This window comes from Lonchura striata, chromosome 5, assembly GCF_046129695.1.
Source record: "Lonchura striata isolate bLonStr1 chromosome 5, bLonStr1.mat, whole genome shotgun sequence".
NCBI classification, from domain to species: domain Eukaryota; kingdom Metazoa; phylum Chordata; class Aves; order Passeriformes; family Estrildidae; genus Lonchura; species Lonchura striata.
This window is the reverse complement of record NC_134607.1, coordinates 42953911-42975394: the sequence shown is the minus strand read 5'-3', so window position 1 is coordinate 42975394 and position 21484 is coordinate 42953911. Positions and strand designations below refer to the sequence as shown.

At 40.4% G+C, this 21484-nt stretch overlaps 1 protein-coding gene across 3 annotated transcripts in view; it reads right to left on the bottom strand.

Moving 5' to 3' along the window:
* The window catches only part of TBC1D30 (TBC1 domain family member 30), a 51244-nt gene that overhangs the window by 27564 nt on the left and 2196 nt on the right, over positions 1-21484 (bottom strand). For 2 of the 3 annotated variants that reach the window (XM_077783502.1, XM_077783503.1), the window contains exon 2: positions 20858-21022. In XM_077783502.1, the coding sequence (XP_077639628.1) occupies positions 20858-21022 (165 nt within the window). Of the gene's footprint in view, positions 1-2151; positions 2419-20857; positions 21023-21484 lie in introns of those variants that run through there. The other variant, XM_021547452.3, reaches the window with a different exon arrangement.

Below are 21484 nucleotides of genomic sequence, written 5' to 3'. Positions count from 1 at the left end.
GAGGGAAGATTATATCCCTAGGATTCCCAAACCCTAGCAGTCTTCCACTGCATAATCAAAATGTAGCATAGAACCTCAACAGAGACACAAAATGGGATAAAAATACTGTCAGTCAAGTACCTGGGTGACAGAATCAAATTCCCAGTCCACCCTCAACAAACAAAAGGATAGGGCAAAATCTGGGATTTTTTCAGAAATATCAAACCAGAAGAAAGTGTAGGAAGATGATGTGTTTTAATGCATGTTTGTGAGCTATAAAGACATAGCTTTAAACTTGGGAAGTAGCACTATAGGTTCTCATCCATACTTCACAGCTGTTGAAACCTCTCCCACAAAACGCAAATAAATATTTTATCAAAAATAAACAAGGAAAAAGGCCTAAAGCAGATTTGTACGCAGTGGGAGCCCATAGTTGAGGAAAGAGAAGTGTCAATGTAAACTATCACCTTATACTGCTTATTGTCCCAGGAATATTCTTAGCCTTGCAATATATCTCTAAAAGTAACATTCTGAGTAACTCTGTATGAAACCACTTCTATCAGGAGCCAGAGCTCACTGCGGTGTATCAAAGCACATCTAAAATCTCAGTCCAGAAAAACTTCACAATACAACTTCACAGTACAGACAGCTAATAGAGACACTAAGTAAATCTGAAGAATGTTTCATTCAGGATATTTTAAAAGGGTTCACTAGCTGTCCCATCTCCACCACACATGAAAACATGTATCCTAAACAGAGTTATTGTCTTTACCTACATATGAACAATATGGAAACCCCAAACCAGTGGGATTTTTAGGATTATGGCATTTATAGTTACAGCCCAATCACATCCCCTGGTCTTTGTGTGAGTGTAAATACATGAATGTCATTATCCAGATAACGTCATTACCCGGGATAATAGCAGACTACTGTTGGAGCAGGGGTCTTTGACAATTACAAGGCAGGAAATCTCCTTGAAAACAGCAACTCCATAAATCTACCAAAATGTGTCCAAGACCTTATTAATAACAGCTTCTGAATCTCATCTCAAACACAGTGAACATTGTGGCTTGATTCACAGAGCTAATACAATGGGAAACTGATCTTTATTTCCATGTATTGCTCTATGTTTCAGTGGATCTTTGGCTTGCATGCTTTCTAAATGTCTAAAATTAGGTAACAGATCAGCAACGTTTTAGCTACAAGTGACAGTTCCAACATGGTAAATTGAATTTAAATTTCTCGATATTTTATTTTTTTAAAAATCCAAAAGTTTGATGGCAGGTAACTAGAATCTAGCATTCAGTCATAATCACCCATCCGTGCTTCTGTTGAGAGCCCCTTCACTGGAGTAAACACACGTCGTTTGCTGACCACCCAGTTTTTGATTTTGATACTGAAACTGGATCTAGAAAACATAGCTGCAGAACTGATGCTTTCCCCTTGGAATCGGAATGGTTGCAAATTTAGATAACACCCAACAACAGACAAAGGCTGGGCGGGAGGAGGGATCTCCGGCAGGTCAAGATGTAGCAGGTTTATCAGGAAAGGTCTGGAAAGGCTGCGAGGAGACTTCGGGCAGGGGGTGGCAGAAAGCTGAGTCGCCGAGCCCGGGGGAGAGGAGACGGAGGGAGAAAGGCACTAGGGAGAGACGACACAAAAGCGCTGCGAGGCGGCGACGCTGAGCGGGAGGAGCAAGGAAAGGACCAGGAGACCTGGAGAGCGGGGCCGGGATCCGCGGGCCGGGTGGGACACGAGCGGGAGGAATTCCCCGGGGCAGGGGCAGCGCGCTGCCGCCCCGCGGGGCCCCGGCCGCCCCCGGCCCCCGCCGGAGCAGCCTCGCACCCGCCGCGGTGCCTCGCCCGCTGCCGGCCCCGGCCGCCTCGCAGGCCCCGCTGCCCGCTGCAGGCCGGCCCGGCCCGGGCGGAGCCTCGCGCTCCGGACCCGCCGGCCGGGCCGCGCCGGGGCTGCCGCAGCGCGGCCGGAGGCGCGTCTGCCCCGGGCCGGGCCGCCCCGGGCGCTGTCCCTCGCCCCGCCGCGCCTACCCGCGGCCCTCATCGCCCGCCGGCCGTCTCCTCCTCTGCGAGCCGCCCCGAGGCCCCGGCCGCTCCCTCCGCCCCACTAAGCCGCTTGCGGGGCGGCAGCCGCCGCCTCCCCGGCCGGCGCAGGTACCTGGCTCCAAGGTGCACAGCAGGCGCGGCGCGGTCCGGGAGATGCAGCTGCGCTTCTTGAGCACATTGCTGAGGATGGTGCCCACGCCGCCGCCCGAGCTCTGCCGCTTCAGGCATCGCCCCCCGCGCCGCAGCGAGCCCGTGAGCCGGTCCTGCCGCATGGTGCCCGGGGCTCGCCCTAGGGCGGCGGGCTGGGGGGCATGGCGTGCGGGGACCCGCACTGCCGACGGCGAAGTCCGAGTGCCGGAGAGAAGAGGGAGGACAAGGAGAGGAGAAAGACAAAAAGGGAAAAAAAAAAAAAAACAACCAACCACTGTTCCCGCCCACAATCCTAGCATCACTGCCTGAATAAACCAGCAGCCTCTCCTCCTCCTCCTCCTCCAGCACCACCTGGAATGCAGCGGGCGAGGGGAGCAGCAGCCCTGGTAAGAAATAAAGGGAGCCCTGGCGGCAGTCAGTGGTGGGCTCAGCCGTGCCAAAGGGCTTCAGGACAGCAGCACAACCCCCAGGCTGCACGGAGACCCCCGACACGGGCAATGCGGACACGGCGCTCTTGACGCCGTTAACAGGCGGCAATACTGACATTTCTTCCGAGAATGAAACGAGCTAAATATCCACCAAATAGTCTTCTCACGTAGTACTCGGGCCTACAGCTGGACATATATAGATAATCCTGCTGCCTTTTTCAAAAAGCTGTCTTGAGAAGGAGTCTGATCAGCACTATCAGATCATGGAGCAGGGGAAGAGCAAAGAGTTTAACAGCATGTCAGTGTTAGGGCAGGCTGGGGTCCTGCCCAGCAACAGCCCCAGCAGCAGCATAAGCAAGCATGCTGCACAGTTTCTTTTCTTCACCTCACTGGCAAAGAGACCCTGAACATCCTCAGCTAAAATAACAGCCTTTTCTATGACTCTACATTGCAAATTCACTTACAAGTAATACGCCATGCACTAAGCAGTCAGAAGAAGCGCTTTATTAGATGCATTTTCCAGTGCTATCTGGCCTAAGAGCATCTTAAAAGGGTTTAGGAGATTCTCAAACTAGTGGTTTGATTGACGAGAAAGAAAAGCATTTGAAATAATGATAGCTTTTATAACCTACACCCATCAGCATTTTTGTAGAAGGAGAGCAGATTTATCACATCACATTAGTCAGGCTCAAAGGCCAAACTACCAGAAGTCTCAGTCAACCTGCTAACAATTGTATCTTTGAAACATTTTGCTCCTTTACTAAAAAGTTGTGTTCCTCAGTCACATTATGAGGAGAGAAAATTGGCAACGAATAAGCAGTAAAGCTAATTATATAAAAGACACACAATATAAAACACAGAATGAAGCCTCTTTTTAAAATCAGTTATAACTATTTTTAGAAGTCACTGTTAAGCTTTCAGAGAAGTGTGATTTTGATCATGCCTCTTTAAATATCTGCTTGGGTTTTGGAGAAAAGTCACTACATTTGAGCTGTTAGCTTGCACTCTGAATAGATAATTAAGTCTGTGTGTCGGTGGTTCTTTTTTTAACAAAGGTGACACTTCCCTGCTGATGTAGATGATGCAAATCACTTTATTTCAGTGCCAGCTGGAGATGATGATTTAGTGGTTAAAGCATCAAATTTGAAATCAATTAGTCTCCATAGGTGTACAGATTGTACCAATGGGACTATAACAGCAACATTTAAATACAGAAATAGCTGTATTATCTCTGTAATATTATTCTCCTCTTGGTTGACCACTTTTTGCAAATAGCATAATATAATTCTTGGATCATTTCAAGACTGACTAATCCAACACCACATGGTGTTGCCCAAAGTCTTGGAAGCCATAACCAAAGTTTCCGAAACCACTCATTATCCAGACAGTAGTATCAGTCATTGCACTAAACTGCATTACCTCCAATTTTTAAACAATTAGAAATCAGGTCTAAGAAAGACATCAATATTTAGCTGATGAAAATAACCAGCTCTCAAAATGAGAATTACGTATCCCCATTATTGCTATTTCTCCTACTTGTCATCTTGTCTCTACAAGAAAACTGGAAACAATCAGGACAATCATACTGTGACTGGGCACACAGATATTTCCAAGCATACCATTAAGGAGCTTTCCTGCATGCCAGCCAATTAATGCAATGTTATTCTGAAGGAAAAAATGCAAAAATTGAACTTCAGGAGACAAAATGAAGAAGCCAAGCCATACTAATAGGTTTGATGACTCACTGAATCATTAGTACAAATGGATTTTAGATGCAGGGATAAGCCTCCCATTAAGCATACATATACATGTCTTCAGGGCTAGAACCTAGCTTCTAGAAAAGTGGATGGCACTGAGTTTCAACCACTGATCAGGCAAAGCCTCTAATCTGCCTGTGGCAAGACATGTTGACTATCATGAATCTAGTTTCATGCACCAGTGCATGGAAGTCTGGTCATGTCCACAAGCCCTCATCTGCATTTACTGACAAGACAGATGACATTCAGAAAGGATTTTAAGGGGGAAAAAATCAACACGTTTGCCTAGGCAAGATATTTCAGCTCCAGTATTTTGTAATAATCAACTTGAGACTTTGCTTTTTTTACTCCCTCTGTAGTTCATGTATTCCCTCTGACACAACAGAGTCACTTACTGAAAAACCTTACCTCCTCATTTCATACCTCTTTACAATCTTACCACCATCTTCTACACATGCCACTTTAAGGCCAGAATTAAGAATACTATGAGTATTCTTGTTCCTTTATTACAATCAAACTTAGGATGGTCAGTCCCAAGATCAATGCCAGGTTTTGACCAATTCCATTTACCTTAAACCTGTCCATTCGTTAGCCCATTTGTGTCTGCACTGGGACAATGAGGTAAAACACAGGCTGCCAGAAAAGGACAATGAGTACAAACAGAGGGGCAGTGACAGGAACAGAAGGACAGGCAGCAGAAATGGGGCCACAGCACAATCTACTTTTAAAGAATCTATTTGTTTAAGCATATTTCACTTTCAAATGACAGTATACAAGAGAAAAAAAATGGAATTAAATATATGCACATTAGAGACAAGAAAATGTAAGCCAGTCTGAGGTTCTCCCAGACAGCAAAACTGTTTTAAATACATTTAGCCCATTAAACCATCTCCACCACTGGAGAACAAAATTCCTATCCTACCCAGTTCTATGCATATTCTATTATTAAACATCCCCTCTGAAAAAACAGACCTGCTTCCTTCTGCTTGATCTTAAAAGCCTAAAATGAAGCACAACCCACCTGAAGTTTCACACTTCTCCAACGCACAAGATGGAAGCACCTCTGACAGCTTGAAAAGAAGCCTCTGGCTTGTTGAGTCCTTGGCACCACAGGGACAAAGGTGCTATGGCAATGCTACAGCATGAACACAAATTCCCTTGAACACAAAAGCCTGTGAGGTGGCACAGCCCAGCACTCCTCCCACCTCAGCCTGCAAGGGGAGCATCCCCTCCTGCACCACCCATACTGCTCTGTCCACAGCCCCTGGTACTGATGTGCTACCTCAGAATGCAGGGAGTGCATGCTGTGATCCACCAGCTACCTGCAACTACCACGTGGACACCGAGCACAGAGCCTTTGGCACTGTTTAGTGTATCCTCATCACTGTTGCAGGAGCACCTAAGAAGGGAGCTGATGGAGAGATTGGTGTTATGCAGAAGGAGAAACGTGATTATGGACTAACAGATTCAGTTCTGCCATCAAGGTGGTTTCTGTTGCCGGACAAGTAATCCGGGGTTGTCTTTACTGCACAAAGGATGGTTCCAGAAAAAATACAAAAACAAAGTTTTGCTACTGTATTTGTGCCTAGAGAAGGTTAATTCTATACACTTGTTAAAAGCAGGACTCAGGAAAATGGTGCAGTGGTTCACACAGTCTCATCAACACAGCTGTAATATTTTAGACCTTTTTATTTCATTAGTCATCATTTGTATGACTTTGTACACAAATGTCACAAAAGAGGTCAAGACCTCACTGTGTCCTATATTAGATATCACAGACAAAAGCTGCAGAGCCAATCCTTGTCTACAAAGGTATTCAGCACAAATATAAACTACACAATGGACAGGAAATAACATCTATGACTTCCAGGAATAAAGAACAAAATTTTTATGATTTAGGCTAAGGAAGCATGCAGCTAGTCAAATGTTTCCTCCTCCTTTACACTTCAGGCACATAACCTTATTATTTATTTCCCCCTTCCAAAACTGACAGCATGGTCCAAAACTGACACTTTAATACAGCCTTCTTTTTAAGGAAGCCCTAAAGCAGCATACTTGTTCTTGGTGAGCTTATGACAGAGGAGCTGGGGAATTCACTTGCTTAGAGGTAAGATATTTGAAAAAGAACATTGTTTGCATGTTGTTTAGCCATACCTATTGAGGACTAATCTAGAGACAATCATTTAAATAGTACTGCTTAGTATGCTATATATCTTCAAACAGGAAATTAATCTACAAGTCTGTAACTTATGTAAGATGCTCACAACTGCATATGCACAACATGATCCTTCAGCCATCATAATCAGGATTCAGCCATGAGATTGTGGATGAAGATTCTTTGTTATGATCTTTAGTTGCAGGATTTGGGGTTTTTTTACCTAATTCTCCCCTTTTCCTCCCACACACATTATCCACTTCTCCTTTCTGTACTACACACTTGAATACACTAGGACAGGATTGATGAGAGCAGAGACAAAGTCCCCTCAATAGACCTAGCATCCCCTACCCACAAGTATAGGTTATAATTTATTCTTGGGAATGATGGTCAGTTATATCTAGTAAGTGTACTTTCAAGTTGAATAATGTTCATAGTCATATTGCTTCTTGAAATATTTGGCAGGTACACCCTGAGAAGTATGCCAGAGTTTTCCAGCAACAGCAACTAATGCCAATGGGCTGACTACAAAGGGTCGCTTTATTTCACTCCAGGCCCATCATTGGGAATGGACTGGTCCCAGAGTTTAAAAGGAGAGAATTGAAAGAATCACAGGCACCTCAAATATTTCAGAAAAAACCTGAAAACTTTACTGACATTACAAAATGGATTTGATGTGGAAACTTGTAACATATGGTTCAATAGCTACACTGAAAGAACAAGGCAGAGATTTAACTCTGAACTACCTATGTGGGACACAAAAAGGAGCTTGGACTAATTTTGCTTAATCACAAGACAGCAGTTAGTTCACCTTATTATGCTACTAATAGAAGACAACAAAATTACACAACTGAGAACGCCTAATATACTCTTAAAGCTATCTGTATTCACTGCAGTGCCTGTAAGCCCTACTTCTGGGCTCCAGCATGTTGCTACAGGTACTGCACAAGTACAGCAAAACCTCAGACTGCCTGCTTAAAAAAAAAAAAAAAAAAAAAAAAAGTGAAAACACATTAGCAGATAGAGAAGTACAGGTTGACAGCCAGATGATATTGAAAAGCATAGTGGACAGTATTTTTAATATAAGAGCTGCTGTTGTTTCTATGGCCTTCATGGCAGAGATGAGCTCCAAGGGACACACTATGAACCATGAGGTCAATGAGAGTGCTAAGAGATCAGGTTTTAATCATCAACATGTTCAATATGGTGAAACATCTATAAGAAAATGTCAGCATAAGGGGAGATTGAAAACGTGCTTGTTTTAAAACACATGTGGGATGGAGGTAGGAGGCAGGAGCCAAGCTTGTATACTACATAAGAAATTATAAGGATGGGACAACAGAGAAAAAAGTAGGTTGTGAAGAGTTTTGGATATGAAAGCAACAAAAGGAAGACAGACTAGATCTACAATGAACATGAGGAAAGCATTCATGAAAACATATGTACAAACACTGAAACAGGTGATTAATGCTGAAGTCCACCTTATGTTTAATTCTTTACTCATATATATGTTGCCTTCCAAAAGGAGGAAAGTACACCCAACAATAAAAGGAGCTTGCAGAAGCTTCCAAATGCTATGTTCCACATGCTTCTAACAAGCTGAAAAAATGATAGATAAGTGGATAGATACCTTCATGTTGTAAAATTGGTTGTGTGTCTGTAACTCAACAGCATCTAGGTTTCTTATTATATATTTTTTAATTTGGTTCAAATGAATAAATAAACTCTGAAGTTATAATTGCCACTTGAGGAACAGTGATAAAGAAAACAAAAGGAGGGGGAGAATAAATTTATTTTACTTATTGCCTTCATGTGCCAACTATAGCAGTAAAGCTATAGCAGATAGTTGCATCTCATGAGAAAGCTAAAAGATGTGTCATGCAAGCACTGTTAAAGTAACAATATATTTTAACTGCTGCAGTAACCACCAGCATAAAGTCTAGAGTTAACAACTGGAATAAAAGTCATAGCAATGCTTACATGGTCAATAAAATATAGAGAGAACACCCTTTAAATTTAATATGAAGTAATCAATCAAAGTGAGGTGTTGGAGAGCAAAAGACCTTCTTTTGACAAAGAAATTACTTGTATCTACAAAAGAAATAAAAAAAATTATTCTGGTAAGGCATCTATTAAGAACAAAAATTGCTGAAGAGGCCTATGTAAGAAAAAAAATATTGCTGAAAAGTACAATTATAAATGTTAAGAAATGTTTCCTAACCTTGCTAAACAATATGAAGCAAATGCATATCTTGGCCAGTACTCACACTCCAGAATCCTGCTTAAATGCTACATGGTAATTTAAAAAAATAACTTATTGACTCAGAAAAACTAATGCAATACATGAAAAAAAAAGAATTCTGACAGGTATGATTTGTAGTTATGCTTTAGATAATATTGCAGAAAAATGGAGGTCATAGCAGGTCCCAGATCTAAAACTGAACTTCTCTTCCTTTATTAGAATCTGATTATTTGCTTAGCACCTACCATATAAATTGAATTTTACAGTGTGAATCACCAGCTTCATTGATCTGAACTGCTATTTCAGAAAAAGCAGGATTTTTATCTGCCTAGCATAAAGAAAAAAGCAAAATTATCCTATATCCCCAAAGCCTAGATTTATCCACAAATAGAACACTTGGAAGAATTTTAGATTAAAAATTAACTGCCAAAGTTAAAAAAAATTATTAATGGCAAAATCTCTTTGCTTTGGCCAGGAATTATTATGGAAATGGACCACATTTATACATATAAGTTTTTATACAGTGACTCATACTTCTTTGCAGTAATGCTGAGGACATGCAGCAAAGACAGGTTCAGCCCACGGAAGGCTTTCATGTAGCAAAGAGCCAGTCTGTCCTGCACTGCCCAAGGATAAGAGTCCAGCTTCCAGCACAGATCCTCTCTCTCAGTACACATGGTCTCCACAGGAACAGAAACATGACCCTTTCTGGAGTTGGGGGTGGGAATGGTGGTGACTCCTGGAGAAGCTCATATAAGCACTGTAGAGCTCTTGGAACCACAAACCTTGATCAGTCAGTAACAAGGCCTGCACCAACACTCCAGTTTTTTGATTGTGGATGCCTTGGTTCCCATTTGTAGATGCCACTAGTTCCATAAAGTTTTGCATGTATATGAAGTTACTGCAACCCCAAGTCCTCCAAACCACCTAATTATTTTCATCTCCCAAGTGGGCCGTAGCTTCACAGAGCACACTCCCCAAGTGTTGGAAACAGAAGCAGCTAACAAAGCAAAAGAACCTCAAACCACCACCTACACTTTCTGAAAAAAATACACACATTATCCATTTATACAAGTTTGACACAGAGTTTTTTCATTAAATTTGTGAGATGAAGAAGAGAAAATAGTTATCAGTTCCAAAAACATTACTACTCAAATATTTTAGACTCAACAGCTAAATGATAAAACTTCAGGTCATAACTTACTCTTACAGGGCAAGTTCATTGAATTGGATGTGTTTAGGATTAATCAAAGGCTCATTTAGTACTGAAGCCTAGAGGCATTAAAATTGATTTTTAGCATGTTCACCAGCACACAAGGATGAGTTTTTTGGCTAACAGCAAAGCTCTGACTATTTATTTACTACTGCATAGTTCAGAACAACTCACATAATTTCTTTAAACATGTGCTTCTTCTGCCAGCCTTCAAGTAGCCTTGTTTCTTTAAGTTTGTTTTGCAAAGAGCCTCATACCATATATTTGTCCAGTGATATCTTGTTTGTCCAGCTCAATAGGTACCTGACTTCTAGATATCTCTAGATATTACTATAAAGATCAGTAATATTTACCTCTTCAGATTAATGTACTTTTAAAAAAATTATCTGTACATTGATTACCTCCTCACTCTGACTTCCTTTAGTTTCACTGTATAATTATTTTTCCTTCAGGATCTAAGGTCCAATAGCTATTTCTGCCCATGAGCATTGGATAAGACTGGAAATTAGCAATAACATGTTGGGAAAAAACCCAAACCCCAAACAAACTATGAAAACCACACAAACACACACACAAAAATGAAATGTTATCTATTAATGATGCCTAATCCAGCCCAAGAACCAAAAACTGTTCATAGTCTGTATTTGGCCATATGTATTGCATGGATGGCAAGGAAAACATGTTGGTCAGAACCAGGTTCTGTGATTTTAGGAAGTTACCTGTTGCCAATAATTTATAGGGAACAAAATTTAGAAGCTGTTTCACTGCTGACAGAACATTGCAAGAAGGTTCCAAATTTTACTAAGAAAAAGATAAAGGATAGGCTTGGAAGTAAGATGATCTAATGTAGAGATGGAACTCAGACTTGATTGCTCTGGCAAATTTCATGGGTATGTGAGGAACACTCCTTTACTACTCAGTAAATCAGATTCAGGTTATTAACAGCTTCAAGGAGAAAAACATTTTAAAAATCTGAGATTCACATTTAACTCTTCCTTCAGAGCTGCTCCAGTGCAGAATTATAAGCAGAACTATTGATCCAAACAGACTAAGCTCCACAACCCACTCTTCTAGCATCTTGTTTTTAAACACCAAGCTATCCCAAAGCTGCAGAAACATAGCTGCTGGTACTGCCTGATGCTCCATAAATCAGTCTATTCCTATCACTAATTATCCCAAGCAGCTGTTATCCTCCATTTGATCTTCAGTATCCAGGAAAGGTTTTCTTCAAAGACTAATGTGACCAAAGAATGTTTAGCGTGTACCACTTGGAGATAAAATGCATCTGTGTTACTTAAAGGCAATAGACTCTGTTGGGTATTTTCACTGAAGTTCCATTAACCCTCCTATAAGTACACAATGTTTGGGCTTGGTTTTTTTGGTTTTTGTTTTGTTGTTTTGTTTTTTTTTTTTTTTAGAAAAGAGCATTTCAGTAGGAAAAAGAATAGCATTGTCATTGTTTCTTATACAGAACCCCAGCAGAATAAAAGAAAAGCAGTACTCAGCTACACGAGTGTGAAAGACTATGCATACAATCTAAAAGAACTTTTTCCTCTCAGGTTGCTTCCACATCCAAAAACTTGCCAGAAAAAGATTAAAGACTGAAATGATATATTACAGTTATGCAGCTCACACAGCCACACCTGTTGTGAGCTTATACACACAAAGCCTTATATCTTGATTGTCCAACATTTGCCACAGATGGTGTGGCTCTCACTACCTGCAGGTACTGGAGCAGATCTACCATCAGTTCAGAACTGTAAAGATTTGTGAAGTAGAAATGTACTCAGGTGCATTTCTCACACATCACTGCTTCCCATGTGGCCTTTGGCACCACTGGTTGTGGAGCCAGCTTCCTTGAAAATTGCCAGTTAGTGCAATGAGCTCCTAGGTTATGGCGTGGATGCTGATAATGCCTTGCAGCAAAGCACACAAACACTTGAGCACACAGACACGCAGGCTGAGCCCTTTGCTCAGCTGGGCCCTGCACCACACTCCTGCCCCCATGGCCAACACTTCCCCTGCCCCAGGGCAGACATGCAGCTTCTGGGCTGCAGCAGGATGAGCTGTTTCACACTCTTCCTGAACCTATGTGGAAATTGGCACTTCATCTCATTTGATCACAATAATCCCTGGGTGACTTAATAAAACTTTTCCAGTTTTTCAGGGAACTATTAAGATTAACAAAGCTTTACTGTTGATCAGATATCTATAGCAAAAATGTGGCAAACCCTGGACGTTGGGAACAAATTATGATGTCTGGCTCCAGATCAGAAGGCTGAAGGATAGCTTTATTAAAACTATACCGTATTACATTAATATACTATTTAAAGAGATACTATACTATTCTACATACTTACTTCTTACTTACCTAACTATTAAATGAACTTGTGATTCTCTCTGCTCGAGAGTCTGACACAGCTGGATTCAATTGGTCCACGAATCCAAACAACCTTCACCAGAATCCATTCAAGCAATCACTTCAGGTAAACAATCTCCATACCAAATTGCACATGGGGAAAACAAAAGAGCAGAGATAAAGATTGTTTTCTCTTCTTTTCTCTGTGCTTCTCCTTAGAGACAGAATTATGTCTCTCTATCCAGAGAAAGTGAATGTCACAGGTATCCATCTGAATAGCTGCAAAAAAGCAGAGGGAAGAGCAGTGCCTGCCAGTTATTTCTACTCTCATGACTGACTGACAGGGCCTGTAGACAGTGAACAGGCTGTTCTAACTTCATTGTCTCCAAACAGCAGCATCCTTCCTCCAGAGTGCCTCCTCAATTTGAGCTAATTAAATCCCACCTTCTGAAGTCACTGCAGTACCAGAGAAATAAGAGATCACTGGTTTGAGAACCACCTTTTGCAGACAAATTAGTATAGAAATACTACACGTATTGCTTGATAAGTAATCCAAAAAGCTCCACACACAATCTATTGCATTAATCCCTATTTCTAATACCAAGGGAGTATTTTATATAACAAGCACTCTCTAATACATCAACTTCTCATGGCACAGCTGTTAGAAAAAGGGCAATTCAGTGGAGTCAAAATTCTACATGTATTACAAAGCTAATCCTGTGAGGTTAGCTGTGATTTTGCAACAGCAACAGGATTACTGTTATACAGAAAAATATGGAGAAGCAGATAAGCAGTCAGCCTTCAAGTTGTATGCATACCCAAAATAAACACAACCTCCAGTGTACCACTAACTCAACCAATTTCATTGTTGTCACAGCTGCTAGCACATTGACAAAGGATAGTTATAACATCCTACACCAAATGCTGCAGGACAAGAATTCGATCGTTCCTCTGTGATCTGTACATCCCTATACTGAACAATCTGCATTTTCTGTTGCAAACTGGGCCTAGATTAAGCAGCCAGATTATTGCTTACAGAATGATTTACTGAATTTACTGTTCAGCTCCATGATAAACAGTGAAATATTTATTCTGAAAATATTTTTTAATGTTGTAATCACATCCAGCTGCTACTATCCCATCAAGTTTCTATACCATTAAGAAATGCTGCTGAATTATTTATTAGGGAGAAAGGGAGGGAGGAAAGAATGAGAACTATTTGTCGTTAGATAATCAGTGGCTGATTCTCTCACCACCTCAGGTGGCCTTTGCAAGGGTGTACCTTTCTTTTTAGAGGCTGAGGCCAACTATAGGACACACCTACACAAAACACTTCAGACAGGCCAACTTAGCCCCACTACACCTTCACCCCAGGTGTCTGCCATTTCCCAGGGCAAGCATCCCAAGTGGGGTGAGATGGCAGGCTGCAGGAGCATTGCTATTCATTTCTCAGGGCCCACAGCTTATACAGAAGTGGGACACCACAGGTTGAGCAGGGTCTCCCAGGTCTCACCACACTGCTGTGGGTGAAGGGAATGTCTCAGAGCAGCCACCTGTTTCTGTGTGAAGCACATTTGGGGCCAAGTTTGATGCTCAACAGGCAGAAGTGAACAGGCAACTGAAGGCTCTCTCTTCTCAGAGACTGAGGTCAGCTGCTCATTTTGCTCAGCTTCCACCGAGCCCTGAACCCCTGGCATCTCCCTTTCTAAGGAAAATCTCACATCTCCAGACACAGCAGCTGACTGAACTGGAAAATGACTGGCAGCAGTGAGCCAGAAGGCAGCACCTTCCTCAAGGGCATCATGATCTCTTAGTCAGCAGGCTCCACACTGTCTCCAGGAATTTACCAGCAGCAGAGATGCCAGCTCTGAATGCAGCCAATTCCCTAATAACCGTAGCAGTAGAATGACACTTGAAAGAAAAAAGTGCCAGTCAGGTGTAGTCTTATCCCCTGTGCTGATACTGAGCACGGCCCAGAGTCACTTGAAACAGAATCACATGGCTTTTAACAAAGGCAATCTCTGTCTCATGATACTAGTCAAAGCAGCCACCAAGAGAGTCTGCTTAGTTAAATCCTGAAGAATATAGCTGAAGGAGCCCATGATAAAAGCCATTTTCAAGAATTGGTGAAATTTTAGCCAATTATGAGATGGCATTTGTTCTGAGGAAGCTGGGAGGTTCTTTTAGTACAGATAAGACACTTCAGTGGTGAGAGTTAGGGACAAAGCAGTTAGGAAAGTATGTGACACAGAAAAGTAAGGATTCATATAACATTACACAACAGACTCAGAAGGAAAACATATGGCTTAGGAATGCATGTGGGTTCCTCAGCTCCCTAACCAGCCTGGCAATCCCAGTGCTGAGCAGCCAGGGAGCGAGCTGCAGAGATGGCTTGCTAAATGTTCCCAGGAGGATCTCTGTAATACAGTTGGTTGAAATCACTTTAATGGAAAGTTCTGACGTAAAATATCACTTTGCGAAAAGCAAAGTCCTTCACAGCAAAATGTCATCTTTGACAAAAATAGATTTCCAAATGCTAAAAGCATGATTTTGACTCCTTTTAGGATTAAACATCTTATAATCTTACTTGAAAATAGCTCATTACGTAATATGAAATGAAAAAGGCATCTGAACAAAGCATTTTAGTTGAAATGCAAACTTTCAGAATTTTGCTTCATAAGCAATTGACTCTTGTGAGTGGGTGTTTTATTTCATGCTGGAACAAGATATTTTAGTTACTGCATCCTTAAAGCAGAATTTCCCTCAAAAGTGAGGATTCCATGTTCTGTAACACTCCAAGCACTTAGTTCTTGCCACCTTTTGAATCTCATATTCTGCAGTGACACAGACCACAAGAACTTCTCAGCTGATATATGACCAAATTAGACAGCAAATCCAGCCTCTTTCTTTCAAGGAAAAAAAGAAAGAAAAATATTATATTTTCAACACCAGAAAAGTAAAGAAACTTTACTTCACCATAGGACTTAAGAAACTGAATTTAGCCTCAAAGTGGCCTCTGAGAGGTATCAAATCTGCACAATTACACAATTTGCCAGGTTTGTAAGGAAACTGCACAGTTTGTCAATTTAGAATTTATATTACAGCTTTGTTTTTACAGCAAGAGAATATGGCAGTCAGTTTAAGTATATTTAATTAGTCTGACAAGGGCTTCTGTTGACTCACACGCCAGTCAGCATTCTGGGGTGAGCACAGATCATCCAGAAGAGGTGGCTGGAGACAGTGCCGTGGGGTGGTCTCTCCCCATAGGGTTTACCAATGCTACTGCTCATCAAATGAGAAAAGACATTAAAATTCATTATTTGCAAGATCATACTCTGTGTTCACATCCCATCAGCAGCACAATTATACTTTAAATCTGGGTACTACACTGATAGTTCTCTAGAAGAATATCCTATGAGAGGGATGGGATACAGTGCTATACCAGAACTTTACTGATGTGCTGCTCTGTTAAAGTACTCCCCAAGTCCCAGCATCCCAGCTGTGCTGCTCAAAGACCAGTTCCAAGATGATATTCTCATCAAGAGAAAGTAACCATGGAACTCATTGCCTAAAAACTCCTTGGGATTATTCTGTTAGTGATTGTCAGTCTGCGTTCCACACAGCTGTTACTATGACAAGACTCAAGCTCTCTCCTAGTCTACCTAACAGATACTCAAAATACACAATCTAATTTATATTAGCAAATACTAAATATGCCAAATCTACTTATTGAAACATTTCTTAATGCCCTGATGCACAGTAATGAAGGCTGCAGAAGGTTTGTAATCCTTCTCCTCCAAGCCTGTTACAAGAAAAGTAATCCTTCTCAGCCCAGACTCCAATTGCAATTGAATAAGCTTTCAGATTTTCCAGAATCTTTGCTGGCTGAAGCTGAATGGAGTTTGTTAGACAAATGGCATTTAATATTATATTCATCACTATAGGCGGCTCTTTTGAATGCCTCTTCGGTAATATTTTCAAAAATTACACAATTTATTAATAATTCTGGCTAACAGTGAGCAAGTCAGTTAAGATCAAACTTAGATCTATAGCCATTTTGCCTTGTGCATGCCCATCCCAAGGGACCAGCAGGTGAATTCACCATCCAGATCAAAAGAACTGCTGCCCAGTGCAGCTGACAGACCAAGCACACAGCTACCATCCCCACTGAGCCAAGCTCCAGCATCACTAGATACAGGTTCTCTCCTTTTCTCACTGCTCCATTACCATCCTCTTGGCAAACCAGCACAGGAGACAGAACGGATCAGAAAATCCTTGCTAACCAGTGCCCAGCCCCTCTCCACTAAACTGCCATAAGCAGTGATATTTACTGAATAACTCAAGTCTTCATAAAGAAATAAAAAAATTAAACCAGAGCAATTGGGGTGTTCTAGGTTAAAGCATATTTATACAACTGCAGCAGTACATCAAACTACAGGGAAGTGACTGGGAAGAGACAGATGAGCCACAGGCAAAATTTGGTATGCATTAATTATTACATATGTACAGAAGTACTTGCCCCATGTTGCAAGACATCTGACCCAGAATTAAATCAATCACCAAATCACAGAATACCAGGTTGGAAGGGACCTCAAGGATCATCAATTTTTCTCAACAAAAGCATGATCTAGACAAGATGACCCAATATCCTGTCCAGCCAAATCTTAAAAGCATCCAACATTGAGGAATCCACCACTTTCCTGGGGAGAATATTTCAGTGGCTGATTGTTTTAATTATGAAAAATTTTCGTCTCTTCCATGAACCTTATCAAGTGCAAGTTCAAGCAAATCAGTATTACTCATGTCCACATTATATTATGTTAAAGTTGTTCTTACACCTTTAACCAAACCTTTATCCTATGAACTAAAAACTGTGAATTTCTGGCTTAGTTTTGTAACCATGTTGAGGGAAGAGGAGGGATGGAGAAAATGAGCAAGGAGAAAATTAGTGTATGCAGGAAAAAGACAAGGAAGAACATCTGGAGGGGACCAAGGGATAATGTGAAGAAAATTCAAGGACAAGGAGTAATCTGGGTAGACACTGCAAGATAGACAAGATGCAGGGATGGGGAAAATGGAACAGAGCTGAGAAATCCAGTATTTAAAGACTGGGTCATGTAAGAAAAAAATAAAGCATTTGGCAGGGAAAAAAATAAGATGGGACGGGACACAGAGCTGCAGTAGGACTGAAAGAAGGGAACGAGGAGACAAAGACCAGAAATTTAATCTAGGTGTATGACTTTTGCATGTCTAAGTTGCACTTCTCCAGGTACGCATGGTAATGGGATCTTGCTCAGTTCTCCCCTAATCAGCTCATGCAAATAACATCAGGCAAAGCTTTCCCAGTTTCCTCTGAGTTCCACACCCTGTGAGAAAAGTTGATGCTACAGAGACAGTAACTCATTCTCAGAAATTGAGTAGACTTCACAGCCCAGCCTTCTATAAGGAAACTATTCATGCTCAGGGCACATGCAAACAATAAATCTGTGCCCGGATTATGCCAGTTTATGCTACCTTTCTGTCCAATTAACACTCTGAGGTATAACCCTCTGAATTACTGTAGTTGGATTCCAAAACATTCAGTCCATTTAGTCAGGAGCTCCTGAATAACTTTGACAACCATGTGGGAATTAATGATCTCAGTTATATAGCTTTTTATATATAAAAAGCTATTTGTCACTGTTTTCCATATATTTCACATAAGGAAAATAGTATTTCCTCTGCGAGTAACATTTTTTTGCTACCTTTTCATCCATTTGTAAAGCACTTCCCTTCATGTTTAAGGAAGGTTGATGGCTTATCATCCTTATCCAAACCAGAGATACACCTCCAGTTCTGCACAAAATAAAATATTCTGTGTCTCCCTCTACTGGCTCTGCATTAAATCAAACCAGAAAAAGAAAAACTAGAAAGTAAATACTTATTATTATCTTAGCAAATTCTATACAGAAGCAATGCTCAAATAACAGAAGAGTAATACTTCAATCATAGTTTCTAAACAAGTATTACAAGAAAGAATATTAAGGATCTTTCTGAACACAGCATGAGGCCCATTTAATGTTATTACAGGTACATAGCGACACAGCTATTATCAAAAAATTATTTATATAGTTGGGAAGTTTTCTACTAAAATTATTTCTCCATTAAAAATACAAGAGTATATTAATGAACTTTCTGTTTCTATAATTTCAGCTTATTTTATATTGAATCAGATTTAAGCATTCCTGCTTGCTTCTAGCCAGACTGACTTACAGTTAAGCTGGATCCTTTAACTTCTAAATAAATTATAGATAATACATTATTTTGGTTTGGGTTTGGTTGGTTGACTTTTGGGTTTGTTTTAATTAAAACCAATCACGATTTGTGATTCAAGGAATTTCTGGTTTGCAATTTGATCAGTCAAAATATATTTAGTAATGAAAGCAAGCTGTCACTATATAAAATACAAGAGATGTCTTTCATGTACTCTTTAAATGACAGCTGAAAAACCTCATTGTTTTTTACTGAATTCTGCTTTTCTCAAATGATATAATTAAGTGCATAAAGCCCTCTGCTTGTTTCTAATGTGGACTTGAAATATTTCATAGTGCTTCTGGACAAACATATATCTTTTCTTACCCCAAATAAGTCAAAATCACAAGAATTTGAGAAACAAGTGTCATTTCTGCCATGAGGCCAACATTGCGATTTCCTTCTTACTAATTTTCTTCATTGGAGAATTTTATTTAAATTTGGGTAAAAAAAGCATTATTAAAATGTAACTCTTCATTCATATATCAAGTACAGCACAGTGTACTGATTTTATCATATACTCTACAGAACAATCTATCATTCCTTTAATAGAGCATGAACATTCATGTGCCCAACCAAAATGAATTTCATTCTGCAGTGAATTTTATTTTCTATGGTAATACCTTTTTGTATGCAAAACAAGCATCACCTGCTAAGGACAAAGGTTGGCAGCATAATGAGAAATACAGTAAGTTATTAAATTGTCCCTGGCAAGAGTTCCTCCACATTTACTCTACCCACTCTGGGGTTCAAGTGCTGCAGGTGCTGTGCTGGCTATCAGCGGCCCTGAAGCACAGGCAAGTCAGATGTGGGCTGCCAAGGCTGCCAGGGGGCCAGGCCTCTTCTGTGCATGCAGCAGGGACCAGGAGCCAGCACAGGTCTCAAACTGCAAAACTCACACATTCTGAACTTTGAGAAGCTGAACACAGTTTTGAGCATAGAGTTTTTTAAACAGTACCAGGTTTTTTTAATTCTCTCTGTAGAAACAGAGTAGAGCATCATAAAAATTATGTCAGAAAATAAGAGATCAAATTTATCAGCCTGTAATTTCTGAACTAACTGAAATTTCCACTAGGAGTTGGTTTGACAAGCAGTAATCAAAAAGGGTCAGAATTTCCAGAAAAATTTCCATCTTTTCATTAAATAGTATTTGTTTGCAATTGGTCTGTATAGATTGCTTAAAGGTAGCATTCAAACAGCTGAATGTGAACTTAACGTTAATTGAAAACTACAGTTCTACCTCTACACAGAAATTCCACTATGTGGGGAAAAAAGCAATCAGAATTTACAGTCAAATCCTCTAAATATGTAGAAAATTCAGGTAGTCTCATTTAAAAGGAGACTATAGTATATGCTTCCATATTAGTGGCATGGAGGCCTTGCTTATCAAGCTGACATTAAAAAAGGAAATTTTTGAGAAGAAATATGCCTACACAGTAGATGATAGCCAAGAACCTTCATGTCAGGTTTAAGTAAAACAAAAGAACATTTTTAAATGCTTAAAAAATAAGTTTCACATTAATACACAAGCTCTTACCTTGACAACATTAGCACATGCCACTACAGTAAAATTATTTTATTGAAGTCTTTACATGCACCTCAAAGCTCCTACAGACATTTCTATGAAAAGACCATGCTTTATTTACTGTACCTGAACATTTCTGCTGCATGTTAATGAAAAAAATAAGATGGAACGTTAGGTTATTTTCACACATCCTTTCCAAAGGCATAATTTCTATTTATTCTGACATGTGACATTACATGCAGTTTTACTTTAGAAGAACTACCAAAAAGCACTTCAGTCTATCTTAAGACAACAACTTTGCCAAGTCAAATAAAAGGTTTTACTGTGCAGAAAAAAAAAAGACTAAACAATTAAAGAACAACATTACTTCTTTTTCCCACACAGTCTCTCGGAAAGCCCCAAAACACTGATTTAATAAAGGGCTTTGAGGGAAGTAGGTTTGTTTTTACCAATATTCTTCACCTTGGATCAACTTGGTAAAAGGAGTTACACAGAATTAACAGCTGAGGCTACAGCAGCTTACCCAGCTGAGCTAGATGAAGTTTGCCTGTTTCCAGGTGCTACTGACATCATTAAGAGTCAATCATAACTAAGGAATAGCATAGCCTGGCCTCTTGACTTTAAATTGAGGGCTTAGATGAAACACTGCCCACATTAATGAAATAAACTATTTACACAAGTGCACAGAAAGTACTTACAGCGTTTCTGGGAAACTGCCTGTAAACAAGCTGTGACAATGTCGCAGTTCCTCTGGACTTTTTGTACAAGCCTGTCTTTCTGCTTCAGAAGACGGAGCAACTTTGCTGATTGAACAGCAATTCTGTAATTCAGTTCTCGTTTTATAGTTGTTAATTCATCAACATCTGCCAACAAGCAGAGAAAACAACTTCAGTACTTGCCAAAAAGATTCACAAACAGCTTATTGTAGTTGACACGCAAAGGCACTTGCCCCACAGTCATTTACAAATACAAGGTCTCTGTAAATGACAAGTTCTATTGACTGGGGTAATTCCCAGTTATAAACACTCTCAGAATCTGAGCCAAGGTCTTTAATTTTCTTTTAAACAAAAGCACTTGAATTTATTGCACAGAGTATGAATCTTAACAATTATGCTGTTATAAACTCTGAGGAATGTGACAGACATAGACAGAATATATTGATAATAGTGCAACTACGGGGTACATTTTTAATATAGTATCTTCCAGAAGCTGCCTGGACAAGATACAAATTTGTAACAGACAAGGGAACATGTTCAAGAAGCTGCCTGCAAAGCTACAAATGCAACTCCAGAAGAAGCTCTAAGTGGGAAATTCTTTCCACTAAA